The 14,811-nt window shown below is 46.0% G+C and overlaps 1 protein-coding gene across 4 annotated transcripts in view; it reads right to left on the minus strand.

The window, feature by feature from the left end:
• Positions 1 to 14,811, minus strand: part of cnn1b (calponin 1, basic, smooth muscle, b) — a 100,219-nt gene that overhangs the window by 19,772 nt on the left and 65,636 nt on the right. For all 4 annotated transcript variants that reach the window (XM_068021384.1, XM_068021381.1, XM_068021385.1 and 1 more), the window contains 2 exons: positions 12,146 to 12,267; positions 11,484 to 11,550 (listed from right to left, as the gene is read on the minus strand). In XM_068021384.1, the coding sequence (XP_067877485.1) occupies positions 11,484 to 11,550; positions 12,146 to 12,267 (189 nt within the window). The remainder of the gene's footprint in view (positions 1 to 11,483; positions 11,551 to 12,145; positions 12,268 to 14,811) is intronic.

Below are 14,811 nucleotides of genomic sequence, written 5' to 3' on the forward strand. Positions count from 1 at the left end.
CATCCGAAGTCTTTCATTGGCTCCCATCCCTATCGTTGAGCTGAATCTATGATTGGCTGGGGAAGCTGCCAATCATAACTTCACACATCACCCGATTACCATTGGCAATCTGAATCTAAAGTTTCGATCTTCACAACTTTGGTGAGAATTTATAATCTATTACGAGCAGCACACGGAGCTTGCGCCAATACCTGCAGTTCTCTGCTGCTGCCCACACGGCCTTTCCCAAGTTTTGGGATCAACCCTAGTTCAATGGGGAGTGTATAAGAGCATGCCAAGAGCAGCAGCAAGCGCACCTAAAATTGAAGTGCCAACCTGGTGAAACTACAACACAGGACTACAGTCATACACGGAAAGAACCATGATGAAATAAACAATGAAATGGAAGAATTATGAATTTAAAAAATCAACTGTTAAACAAAACCATGTTGTGACCTGGTGAGGAGGGTGTCTCAGGCTCCCCTCTTGTCCCATCCTCTTATCCCATCCTCTTATTTGACTGCAACAGGGTTTATTCCTTTTAAACAGTGGTTGTGCTTACCACCTCTGTGAGTGTTTTACCTTTTTCCTTTACTGTGATTGCAAAAGAACCAATCAAACAGGGTTTCTTGAGTTTAAACAAGAAAGAGATTTTCTTGAGTTTAAACAACAAACTCAGCAGGTTATTATGCTCAACACTCTAACCCGATTTAAAAATACTAAAAATACACTACACATTCATGCACACAAGTAGATTACAGGAGGGAAAATAGTTTTGGTGGTTGGATTAAAGTCCAGAATGAATAGAACTTAAATACAATCGGTTAAGTGGGTGATTCAGTAGTCCTTGGCTGAAGATATATTCTTGAAGTTCTTGGTTGGTCAAAGTGTATTTTGGCTGGCTTGCCTGAAGGCAGAATTTGTAGTTGGCTCTCTTCCCCTCGTTGCTGGCTGCAGCCGTCTGTAGGCTTTTTTTTATTCATTCATGGGATGTGGGTGTGGCTGGCTAGGCCAGCATTTATTGCCCATCCCTAATTGCCCCAAAGGTGGAGGTGAGCTGTCTTCTTGAACTGCTGCAGTCCATGTGAGGTAGGTACACCCACAGTGCTGTTAGGAAGGGAGTTCCAGGATTTTGACCCAGCGACAGTGAAGGAACAGCGATATAGTTCCAAATCAGGATTGTTTGTGTGTTTGAGGGGAACTTGCAGGTGGTGGTGTTCCCTGCATTTGCTGCCCTTGTCCTTCTCGTTGGTATAGGTCGCGGATTTGGAAGGTGCTGTCTAAGGAGACTTGGTGCATTGCTGCAGTGCATCTTGTAGATGGTACACACTGCCACTGTGCGTCGGTGGTGGAGGGAGTGAATGTTTGTAGATGGGGCGCCAATCAAGTGGGCTGCTTTGTCCTGGATGGTGTTGAGCTTTTTGAGTTTTGGAGCCGCACCCATCCAGGCAAGTGGAGAGTATTCCATCTCACTCCTGACTTGTGCCTTGTAGATGGTGGACAGGCTTTGGGGAGTCAGGAGGTGAGTTACTTGCTGCAGGATTCCGAGCCTCTGACCTGCTCTTGTAGGCACAGTATTTATATGGCTACTCCAGTTCAGTTTCTGGTCAATGGTAGCCCCTAGGATGTTGATAGTGGGGCATTGAGCGATGGTAATGCCATTGAATGTCAAGGGGAGATGGTTAGATTCTCTCTTGTTGGAGATGGTCATTGCCTGGCACTTGTGTGTGCAAATGTTACTTGCCACTTATCAGCCCAAGCCTGGATATTGTCCAGGTCTGGCTGCATTTCTACACGGACTGCTTCAGTAACTGAGGAGTCGCGAATGGTGCTGAACATTGTGCAATCATCAGCCAACATCCCCACTTGTGACCTTATGACTGAAGGAAGGTCATTGATGAAGCAGCTGGAGATGGTTGGGCCTAGGACACTACCCTGAGGAGCTCTTGCAGTGATGTCCTGGAGCTCAGATGATTGACGTCCAACAACCATGACCATCTTCTTTGCGCTCGGTATGACTCCAACCAGCGGAGAGTTTTCCTCCTGATTCCCATTGACCTCAGTTTTGCTAGGGCTCCTTGATGCCATACTCGGTCAAATGCTGCCTTGATGTCAAGGGCAGTCACTCTCACCTCACCTATTGAGTTCAGCTCTTTTGTCCATGTTTGAACCAAGGCTGTAATGAGGTGAGGAGCTGAGTGGCCCTGGCGGAACCCAAACTGAACGTCACTGAGCAGATTATTGCTAAGCAAGTGTCGCTTGATGGCACTGTCGATGACGCCTTCCATCACTTTACTGATGATTGAGAGTAGATTGATGGGACAGTAATTGGCCGGGTTGGACCTGTCCTGCTTTTCGTGGACAGGACATCCTTGGGCAATTTCCACATTGCCGGGTAGATGCCAGTGATGTAGCTGTACTGGAACCGCTTGGCTAGGGGCGCGGCAAGTTCTGGAGCACAGATCTTCAGTACTATTGCCGGAATATTGTCAGGGCCCATCGCCTTTGCAGTATCCAGTGCCTTCAGTCGTTTCTTGATATCACGTGGAGTGAATCGAATTGGTTGAAGTCTGGCATCTGTGATGCTGAGGAATCACAGAATAACACAGTGCAAAAGAGGCCCTTCAGCCCATCGAGTCTGCACCGATGCATTAAAGACACCTGACCTGTCTACCTAATCCCATTTGCCAGCACTTGGCCCATAGCTTTGAATGTTATGACGGGCCAAGTGCTCATCCAGGTACTTTTTAAAGGATGTGAGGCAACCCGCCTCTACCACCCTCCCAGGCAGTGCATTCCAGATCGTCACCATCCTCTGGGTAAAAAAGTTCTTCCTCAAATCCCCCTTAAACCTCCTGCCCCTCACCTTAAACTTGTGTCCCCTCGTAAATGACCCTTCAACTAAGGGGAACAGCTGCTCCCTATCCACCCTGTCCATGCCCCTCATCATCTTGTACACCTCAATCAGGTCACCCCTCAGTCTTCTCTGCTCCAGCGAAAACAACCCAAGCCTATCCAACCTCTCTTCATAGCTTAAATGTTCCATCCCAGGCAACATCCTGGTGAATCGCCTCTGCACCCCCTCCAGTGCAATCACATCCTTTCTATAATGTGGCGACCAGAATAGCACACAGTACTCCAGCTGTGGCCTTACCAAAGTTCTATACAACTTCAACATGACCTCCCTGCTTTTGTAATCTATGCCTCGATTGATAAAGGCAATTGTCCCATTTGCCTTTTTCACCACCCTATTAACCTGCCCTTCTGCCTTCAGAGATCTATGGACAAACACGCCAAGGTCCCTTTGTTCCTCAGAACTTTCCAGTGTCAGGCCATTCATTGAATACTTCCATGTCACATTACTCCTTCCAAAGTGTATCACCTCACACTTTTCAGGGTTAAATTCCATCTGCCACTTTTCTGCCCATTTGACCATCCCGTCTATATCTTCCTGTAACCCAAGACACTCAACCTCACTGTTAACCACGCGGCCAATCTTTGTGTCATCCGCAAACTTACTGATCCTACCCCCCACATAGTCGTCGATGTCGTTGACTTCAGGACTTTAGGAAGAGGCTGAGATGGATCATCAACTCGGCACTTCTGGCTGACGATTGTTGCAATTGCTTCAGCCTTATCTTTCGCACTGATGTGCTGGGCTCCTCCATCATAGAGGATGGGGATATTTGTGGAGCCACCTCCTCCAGTTAGTTGTTTAATTGTTCACCAGCATTCACGGCTGGATGTGGCAGGACTGCAGAGCTTAAATCTGATCCGTTGCTTGTGGGATTGCTTAGCTCTGTCTATCGCATGCTGCTTACGCAGTTTGGCATGCAAATAGTCCTGTGTTGTAGCTTCACCAGGTTGACGCCTCATTTTGAGGTATGCCTGGTGCTGCTCCTGCCCTCCTGCACTCTTCATTGAACCAGGGTTGGTGTCCTGGCTTGATGGTAATGGTACAGTGGGGGATATGCCAGGCCATGAGGCTACAGATTGTGGTTGAGTACAATTCTGCTGCTGCTGATGGCCCACAGTGTCTTATGGATGCCCAGTTTTGCATTGCTAGATCTGTTTGAGATCTCTCCCATTTAGCACAGTGGTAGTGCCACACTACACAATGGAGGGGGTATCCTCAATGTGAAGGTGGGTCTTGATCTCCACAAAGACTGTGTGGTGGTCACTTCTGCGACAGGCAGACTGGTGAGGACATGGTCAAGTATGTTTTTCCCTCTTGTTGCTTCCCTCACCATCTGCCCCATATCTAGTCTAGCAGCTATGTCCTTTAGGACTTGGCCAGCTCGGTCAGTAGTGGTGCTACCGAGACATTATTGGTGATGGACATTGAAGTCCCCCACCCAGAGTACATTCTATGCCCTTGCCACCTTGAGTGCTTCCTCCAAGTGGTGTTCAACATGGAGGAGTACTGACTCATCAGCTGAGGGAGGGCAGTAGGTGGTAATCAGCAGGAGGTTTCCTTGCCCATGTTTGACCTGATGCAATGAGACTTCATGGGGTCCGGAGTCGCTGTTGAGGACTCCAAGGGCAACTCCCTCCCGATTGTAGACCACTGTGCCGGTCTGTCCTGCCTGTGGGATAGCACATACCTGGGGATGGTGATGGCAGTGTCTGGGACATTGTCTGTAAGGTATGATGCTGTGAGTATGACGACGTCAGGCTGTTGCTTGACTAGTCTATGGGACAGCTCTCCCAACTTTGGCACAAGCCCCTAGATGTTAGTAAGGAGGACTTTGAGGCTCAACAGGGCTGGTTTCCCTTTATCCTTTTCAGTGCCTAGGTCGATGCCGGGTGGTCTGTCCGGTTTAATTCTTTTTTATTGAATTCGTAGCAGTTAGATACAACTGAGTGGCTGGCTAGGCCATTTCAGAGGGCATGTAAGAGTCAACTACATTGTTTTGGGTCCGGAGTCACATGTAGGCCAGACCAGGCAAGGGCAGCAGATTTCCTTCCCGAAAGGGCATTAGTGAGCCCGATGGGTTTTCACAACAATTGACAATGGTTTCATGACCATCATTAGACTAGCTTTAAATTCCAGATTTATTAATTGAATTCAAATTCCACCTTCTGCTGTGGTGGGATTTGAACCCATGTCCCCAGAGCAATACCTGGGTCTCTGGGTTACTAGTCCAGTGACAATACCACTACGCCACCGCCTCCCTTGGCTTGGAAGATCCCCCAGTTACAGATCGTTTTCACTTGATGTTTTCTGGGGGGAGAGAGAGACAGACAGGGGAGCAGCAGCCTTCTCAGCTGCTGTCCAGTTGGTTACTGCTTGTCTGTGTGACAAAACTTCCAGTTTCTTCAGAGATGAACAGACAGTCACATGGTTCTCTCACTCCCCTTTGTTTTTAATGAGGTCCAAAGTCTAAAACCCAACTTCTCTTAGGTGGAGTTGGCAGTGTTTACCCCCTGGAGGGACATCCCCATTTATGAATGCCTCAAGATGGTTTGGAATATCCCACTAACGAGGATGATCTGGCTAAGATACTGAGTTAGCCAAAGCATTATTCTGGCTGTGCTTCTTGTTGGACTTTTTGTTTCGAGTTCAATCTCCTGGTATTTCAAATGTAAATGGCAGTGGCTGTCATGTTTTTATTTCCATTAAAAGTCAAATTAAGTTTCCAACCGACGAAATTAAATATTTCTCATTTGGCATATAGGGTTTTTCGTGACAACCACAAGAACATGGACACTTGTGCAACAGTCAAAATGGAGTAGCAGTCATGTGACCCCTCCTGTACTGGAAATCAACAAACCTGCCTGAAAAGATGGAACTCTTTAACCTCATCTGAAATAACCCCTTTGAAATTGAAAAGAGCACTATTGCATATTAATGTCTCTTATTGACAAGAATGAACAAAGGATTCTGGAGACAGACAGGCTCACAGCCCAAACCAAAAGGTAGAGGGCCACGTGTCTCTTAACAGAAACTCTAATGTGATAGTTTTTTTTAACCTTAAAAAAGGTAATCCTCTAGGGAGAGAAAGGAGATCAAGCCAACACCTTCAGAAAGCAGTTTAACCAGGGGCTGTGAAAGAGATTCAGCCAAGCAGAAGAACCCTGCTGAACAATAACTGAACAACCACCCTGGCAAAGACATCACAAAGTGACTTTAAGACTCGCCATCTGTGAAGGGAATAAAATCTACACCACCCAGCTTTGTACTGTGTGTAACCAATAAAACTCTACAGCACCTCATCAAGTTTAAGACTACAAACAACCAGGCCTGCACCTTTAAAAGAGACTGTCCTCCTGAGAAGATTCAACAGGTTTACTGTAAACCATGAACACTACCTCACTTTGAACTTTAAACTCCTTACCCTTTTTCTCTCTATTTATATATCCATGTGTAAGTGTGTGTGAGTGTGAATGAGTGTGTGGGTGAGGTTGTGACCATTTCTGGGATCGTATAAAAATAGTTAACTTTCTTAACACTTGAGAAAACCTGTCATTTGTCTGTTTATTTGACCCGAAAGACACTCGGGGCTAACGCAACATTTTAACAAAACACAATTGTGGTCAGTTGAGGTGAACAGTTGGAACCACCTATGCCCCTTTCCACTTGTCTATATCACTAAATACATGCTTAATCAGCGGAAGCAACATGCTATAGACAGATCTAAGCGATCGCACAGCCAATGAATCAGATCAAAGCTCTGCAGTCCAGTTGTGAATGGTGGTGGACAATTAAACTAGTGGGAGGAGGAGGCTCCATGAATCTCCCCATCCTCAAAGATGGTGAAGTCCAGCATGTGAGTGCAAAAGACAAGGCTGAAATATTTACAGCCATCTTCAGCTAGAAGTGCTGAGTGGCTGATGCACTGTGCCTCTTCCTGAGGTCCACACCTTTACAGATACCAGTCTTCAGCAAATTAGATTCACTCTGTGTGACATCATGGAATGGCTGAAGGCACTGTATATGGCAAAGCCTATGGGCCCCTACAACTAGTGAAAGGAGAAGGCTCAACAAACGTCCCTACTGTCGAAAGTAGAATTGCTGATTGGTGATCCACCTCAGCCTCCTCCTGAGGTCTCCACTATCACAGATCCCAGTCTTCAGCGAATTCAGTTCACCCCACACAATAATCACAAAAGGTTGCGCACACTAGATACAGCAAAGGCTATGGGCCGTAATGGCAACCTGACTTCAGTGTTCAACACTTGTACTCCGGAACTAGCTGCGCCTTGAGCTGTTCCAGAATTGTTCCAACATTGACATCTACCCAGCAAAGTGGAAAATTGCCCAGGTACGTGCTGTCACAAAAAGCAAGACAAATCCAATCCAGCCAATTACCGCCCCATCTGTTTACTTTCAATCATCAACAAAGTGACAGAAGGTGCTGTCGATGCTTCTGTCAAGTGGCACTTACTCACCGATAACCTGTTCACCAATTCTCAGTTTGGGTTCGGCCAGGACCACATGACTCCATACTGCATTACAGCCTTGATCCAAACATGGGCGAAAGAGATGAATTCCAAAGGTGAGGTGAGAGATCTGGCCATGACATCAATGCAACATTTGACTGCATGTTGCATCACGGAGGCCCAGTAAAATTGAAGTCAATGGGAATCAGGCGGTAAACTCTCCACTGGCTAAAGTCATACCTGGCATAAAGGAAGATGGTAGTGGTTAGTGGAGGCCAATCATCTCACCCCCAGGACATCGCTGCAGGAGTTCCGCAGAGTAGTGTCTTAGACCTAGCCACCTTCACCACCATTGCTTCATCAATGACTTTCCCTCCATCATAAGGCCAGAAGTCAGGATGTTCGCTGATGGTTGCACAGTGTTCAGTTATATTCACAACTCACTATATAATGAAGTATTCTGTGCCTGTCTGCAGCAAGACCGGGACAACATTGAGGCTTGGGCTGATAAGTAGCATTTGTGCCACACAAGTGTCAGGCAATGACCATCTCTATCATGAGAGTGTCTAACCACCACCCTGACATGCAGTGGCACTGACATTGCCAACCTGTCAACCATCATCATCCTGGGGGTCACCAATGACCAGAAATTTAACTGAATCTGGGCAGAGAGGTGGCAGATGGAATTTAATACTGACAAGTGTGAGGTGATGCATTTTGGCAGAAGGAATAGGGAGAGGCAATATATACTTAATGGCACAGTTGTAAAGAGTATGCAGGAACAGAGGGACCTGGGTGTGCATGTGCATCGATCTTTGAAGGTGGCAGGATATATTGAGAGAGTGGTTAGTAAAACATATGGGATCTTGGCTTCATAAATAGAGGCATTGATTACAAAAGCTGGGAAGTCATGCTGAACCTTTATAAAGCTCTGGTTAGGCCCCAACTAGAGTATGGCGTCCAGTCTGGTCATCACACTTCAGGAAGGATGCGAAGGTCCTTGAGAGGGTGCAGAGGAGATTTACCAGAATGGTTCCAGGGATGGAGGATTTTAGTTTCAAGGTTAGGTTGGAAAAGCTGGGTGCCATCTCCTTAGAACAAAGGAGACTGAGGGGAGATTTAATAGAAGTGTACAAGATTATGAAGGCTTAGATAAGTTGGACAAGGAAAAACTGTTCCATTAACGAATGGTACAGGACTAGGGGACACAGATTGAAAGTTTTGGGCAAGAGATACGGGGGAATATGAGGAAGCACTTTTTTTAATGCTGCGGGTGTTAATGACCTGGAATTCTCTGCCTACAAGGGTGGTGGAAGTGGAGACGATTAATGACATCAAGAGAAAGTTAGATGGCCACCTGAGAGAAATAGACTTACAGGGCTATAAAAATCGAGTGGGGGTGGGAATGATTGCAATGAAGAGTGCAGGAGGGCATGCCAGGAGCAGCACCAGGTATACCTAAAAATGAGGGGCCAACCTGGTGAAGCTACAACACAGGACTACATGCATTCCAAACGGTGGAAGCAGCATGCGATAGACAGAGTTAAGCAATCCCACAACCAACAGATCAGATCCATGCTCTTTAGTCCTGCCTCATCCAGTTGTGAATGGTGGTGGATAATTAACTTAACAGGAGGAGGTGGCTACACAAATATCCCCATCCTCAATGATGGGGGAGCCCAGCACATCAGTGCAAAAGACAAGGCTGAAGCATTTGCAACCATCTTAAGCCAGAAGTACCAAGTTGATGATCCATCTCAGCCTCCTCCTGAGGTCCCCAGCATTACAGATGCCGGACTTCAGCCAATTTGATTCACTCCACTGATATCACAAAATGGCTGAAGGCACTGGATACTGCAAAGACAACGGGCCTTGACAACATGCCGGCAATAGTACTGTATATTTGTGCTCCAGAACTGGCCACGCCCCGAGTCAAGCTGTTCCAGTACAGCTACAACAATGTGGAAAATTGCCCAGGTACGTCCTGTGCACAAAAAGCAGGACAAATCCAATCCAGCCAATTACTGCCCCATCAGTCTACTCTTGATCATCAGCAAAGTGAGGGAAGGTGTCATCGACAGTGCCATCAAGCGGCACTTACTCAGCAATAACCTGCTCACTGATGCTCAGTTTGGGTTCTTCCAGGACCTCTCAGCTCCTGACCTCAATACAGCCCTGGTCCAGACATAGACAAAAGAGCTGAACTCCAGAGGTGAGGTAACAGTGACTGCTCTTAACATTAAGGCAGCATTTGACCGAGTATGGCATCAAGGAGCCCTAGCAAAACTGGAGTCAATGGGAGTTGGGGGGGTGGTGGGATCTCTCCATTGATTGGACTCATACCTAACACAAAGGAAGATGGTTGTGGTTGTTGGAGGTCAATCATCTCAGTTCCAGGACATCACTGCAGGAGTTCGTCGGTAGTGACCTAGGCTCAACCATCTTCAGCTGCTTCATCATAAGGTCAGAGGTGAGGATGTTTACTGATGATTGCGAAATATTCAGCGCCATTTGCAACTTGTCAGCTACTGAGGATATGTGTCCATATGCAGCAAGACCTGAACACCATTCAGGCTTGGGCTGATAAGTGGCAAGTTACATTCATGCCACACCAGTGTCAGACAGTGACCATCTCCAACAAGAGAGAATCCAACCATCTCCCCTTGACGTTCAATTCATTACCATCGCTGAATCCCCCACTATCAACATCCTGGGGGTTACCATTGACTAAAAACTGAACTGGACCAGCCATATAAGTACTGTGGCTATAACAGCAGGTCAGAGTCTAGAAATTCTGTGGCGAGTAACTCATTTCCTGTCTCCCCAATGCCTGTCCACCATCTACAAGGCACAAGTCAGGAGTGTGATGGAATACTCTCCACTTGCCTGGATGAGTACGACTCCAACAATACTCAAAAATCTCCACACTATCCAGGATAAAGCAGCCCGTATGATTGGCAACCCATCCATCATTTTCAACATTCACTCCCTCGACCACTGACACACAGTGGCAGCAGTTTGTACCATCTACAAGATGCACTGCAGCAGCTCACCAAGGCTCCTTCCACAGCACCTTCCAAACCCACAGCTTCTACCACCTAGAAGGACAAGGGAAGTAGATGCATGGGAACACCACCTCCTGCAAGTTCCCCTCCAAGCCGCACACCATCCTGACTTGGAGCTATATTGCTGTTCCTTCACTGTCGCTGGATCAAAATCCTAGAACTCCCTTCCTAACAGCACTGTGGGTGTACCCACCTCACACGGACTGCAGCGGTTCAAGAAGGCAGCTCACCACCGCCTTCTCAAGGGCAATTAGGGATGGGCAATAAATGCTGGCCGAGCCAGCGATGCCCACATCCTGTAAAAGAATAAAAATAGCTCCATGGAGAGCCGGCATGGACTTGATGGGCCGAATGGCCTCCCTCTGTGCCATAAATGACTATGAATACTGTGACTACAAGAGGAGGTTAGAGCTTGGGAACTCTGCAGCGAGTTACTCACCTCCGAACACCCCAAAGCCTGTCCATCATCTACAAGGCACAAGTCAAGATTGTGATGGAATACTCTCCACTTGGCCAGAATGACTGTAGCTCCAGCAATACTGGAGAAGCTTGATACCATCCAGAACAAAACAACCCGCATGATTGTTTAAGGTGGTAATGGTATGCCATTCATTCCTTCCAACCCTGACACACAATGGCAGCAGTGTGTACCATCTATAAGATGCACAGCAGCAAATCACCAAGGCTTCTTCCAAAGCACCTTCCAAACCCACAATGTCTACCACCTGGAAGAACAAGGGTAGCAGGTGTATGGGAACACCACCAGCTGCAAAATCCCATCTAAGTCACACACCATCCTGACTTGGAAATACAACACCATTCCTTCATTGCTAGGTTAAAATCCTGGAACTGCCTAACAGCACTATGGATATACCTACAGCAAACGGACTGTAGTGGTTCAAGACAGCAGCTCACCAACACCTTCTCAAGGGCAATTAGTGATGGGCAATAAATGCTGGCCTTGCCAGCGATGCCCTTATTCCATGAACAAAAACACTTTTTCTCTGTATTCACACCAATCGGCATTTGCATGCTTTTAATCCATTAACTCATTACCTGATGCCAGTTCTGTGGGGAGTCACTAATCTTCTTCACTGAGCCAGGTTGCAATTTATTTATGAGCCTTAAACAGAAAAAAACAGGATGAAATGTAATCATACTTTTGATGTGAATATAATGGAGGAAATATACTTATAGTAATGGAGCTCTTTTGTAAAGTAATGTTTCACGGTCCAGTACTGAGGCTGTGCACTGGCAAGGGTTACAGAACATGGTAGCAAGGCACTGGCAGGCATTGCAGAATGGAGTAGAGAGCACTAGAGGGGCAATGTTAAGTTTAGAATTTTGTTGTTGTGCATGGCAAGGTTTTTTTCAATGCCTGGTAACTTCCTTAGCTGCTGTGCAGACACACTTGTGCAGCTTAGAGGAAATATTGCTGAGCGGTTACAGAATGGGGTAGAGAGACACTGGCAAGGATTACAGAATAACAATGCACTAGTAAGGGTTACAGAATTGGGAGAGAGACACTGATGAGTTAAAGGCCACAGGGTGCAGTAAAAGGATAGTTTAGAGTTGATGTGGAGGTGTGGTTGGTAATTCATGCACACTCATTGAAGCTGTGATGAGCTTGTTGCAAATGCAAGTTGGAGCTTGTGATTTCTGCACTTGGATACTTCTATCCTAGAATTGTGGCGTGGATATTTCTGAGGTTTGCTTACTGGCACAGTATGACTCCATTTTTCAGCCCCTCCATTAGGTTTTCTGTAAGGGTTGCTCCAGTAACATCTTCAATCCACCTCCGAATAGCCTCATCTTTCTGTGGGTCGTATTTCTGAGCAATCTGTAAGTCAGACATCAGATTTAGGTGCAGGTGAAACCATTGGCCACACTCTATCAGCATAACCCTCTTTCTTTCTCCCTCATCACAGCTTCAATGAGATGTATTCCAGGCTGTTATGTGAGGCAAGGGAGGAGATAGCAGGGGCTCTGACACAAATTTTCAAATCCGCTGTGGCCACAGGAGAGGTACCAGAGGATTGGAGGACAGCAAATGTGGTACCATTATTCACGAAGGGTAGCAGGGATAAACCAGGTAATTACAGGCTGGTGAGTCTAACATCAGTGGTAGGGAAACTATTGGAAAAAGTTCTGACAGACAGGATTAATCTCCACTTGGAGAGGCAGGGATTAATCAGTGATAGTCAGCATGGCTTTGTCAAGGGGAGATCATATCTAACTAACTTGATGAAATTTTTCAAGGCGGTGACTAGATGTGTAGATGAGGGTAAAGCAGTTGCTGTAGTCTACGTGGACTTCAGTAAGGCTTTTGATAAGGTCCCGCATGGGAGACTGGTTAAAAAGGTAAGAGCCCATGGGATCCAGGGTAATTTGGCAAATTGGATCCAAATTGGCTTAGTGACAGGACGCAGAGGGTGATGGTCGAGGGTTGTTTTTGCGAGTGGAAGCCAGTGACCAGTGGTGTACCACAGGGATCGGTGCTGGGACCCTTTTTATTTTTGTTAAGCAAAGATATTAAGGGATATGAGCCAAAGGCAGGTATATGGAGTTAGGCCGCGGATCAGCCATGATCTCATTGAATGGCGGGACAGGCTCGAGGGGCTGAAAGACCTACTCCTGTTCCGATCTTCCTATGTTCCTTGCTGTTTGTAGTGTACATCAATGATTTAGATGTGACTATAGGAGGTATGATCAGTAAGTTCACAGATGACACAAAAATTGGTGGTGTCATAAATAGTGAGGAAAAAAGCCTTAGATTACAGGACGATATAGATGGCTGGTAATATGGGCGGAGCAATGGCAAATGGAATTTAATCCTGAGAAGTGTGAGGTGATGCATTTTGGGAGGACTAACATGGCAAGGGAATATACAATGGATGGTAGGACCCTAGGAAGTACAGAGGGTCAGAGGGACTTTGGTGTACTTGTCCATAGATCACTGAAAGCAGCAGCACAGGTAGATAAGGTGATCAGGAAGGCATATGGGATACTTGCCTTTATTAGCCGAGGCATAGAATATAAGAGCAGGGAGGTTATGACGGAGCTGTATAAAATGCTAGTTAGGCCACAGCTGGAGTACTGTGTACAGTTCTGGGCACCACACTATAGGAAGGATGTGATTGCACTGGAGAGGGTGCAGAGGAGATTCACCAGGATGTTGCCTGGGCTGGAGAATTTCAGCTATGAAGAGAGACTGGATAGGCTAGGGTTGTTTTCCTTATAGCAGAGAAGGCTGAGGAGAGATATGATCGAGGTATACAAAATTATGAGGGGCATTGATAGGTTAGATAGGAAGAAACTTTTTCCCTTAGCAGAGGGGTCAATAACCAGGGGCATAGATTTAAGGTAAGGGGCAGAAGGTTTATAGGGGATTTGAGGAAAAATATTTTCACTCAGAGGGTAGTTGGAATCTGGAACGCACTGCCTGAAGAGGTGGTAGAGGCAGGAACCCTCACAACATTTAAGAAGTATTTAGATGAGCACTTGAAATATCATAGCATACGAGGCTCAGGCCAAGTGCTGGAAAATGGGATTAGAATAGTTAGGTGCTTGACAGCTGGCACAGACACGATGGGCTGAAGGGCCTGTTTCTGTGTTGTATAACTCTATGACTTATATGCTTATCTAAATTCCCCTAAATGCCTCTGTACACCTCAACTACTTCCTTTGGTAACAAGTTCCAGGTTCTCACCGCTCTCTCGGTAAAGACGTTTCTCTTGAATTCCCTAATTGATTTCTTGGTGACTATCTTAATCAGTGGCTTCTAGTTTTGTTCTTCCCTACAAGTGTAAATACTCTTTATGTGTCTACTCTTCAACCCTTTCATAATTTTAAAAACTTCCAGCAGATGACCCCTCAGCCTTCGCTTTTCACGAGAAAAAAGACCCAGCCTGTTCATCCTTTCCTGATAGGTATAACCTCACAGTTCTGATATCAGCCTTGTAAATCTTTTTTGTACATCCCAAATACCTTTATATCCTATTTATAATCGAGCAACCAGCATTGTATACTGTACTCCCAAGTGTGGCCAAACAAGGTTCGATATAAGCTTAACATAACTTCGCTACTTTTCAATACTATCCCTCCATAAATAAGCTTTAATGCTTGGTTTGCTTTTTTAAAAAATGGCCTTATTGATCTGTATTACAGCTTTGTGTCATTTGCGTATTTATACATGCAGATCCCTTTGTTCCTTTACCTTATTTCGATAATTCTTCTCCAAATAATGTGACATCCTTATTTTTCTTAGCAAAATGTAAAATGTCACACATATCTAAGTTGAAATTCATTTGCCAATTATATGCCCATTCAGCAAGCTTATTATTGTCTTGTAATTTTTTGCTGTTCTCCTCAGTATTGACTGTTC

This window comes from Heterodontus francisci, chromosome 43 (genome assembly GCF_036365525.1).
Source record: "Heterodontus francisci isolate sHetFra1 chromosome 43, sHetFra1.hap1, whole genome shotgun sequence".
NCBI lineage: Eukaryota > Metazoa > Chordata > Chondrichthyes > Heterodontiformes > Heterodontidae > Heterodontus > Heterodontus francisci.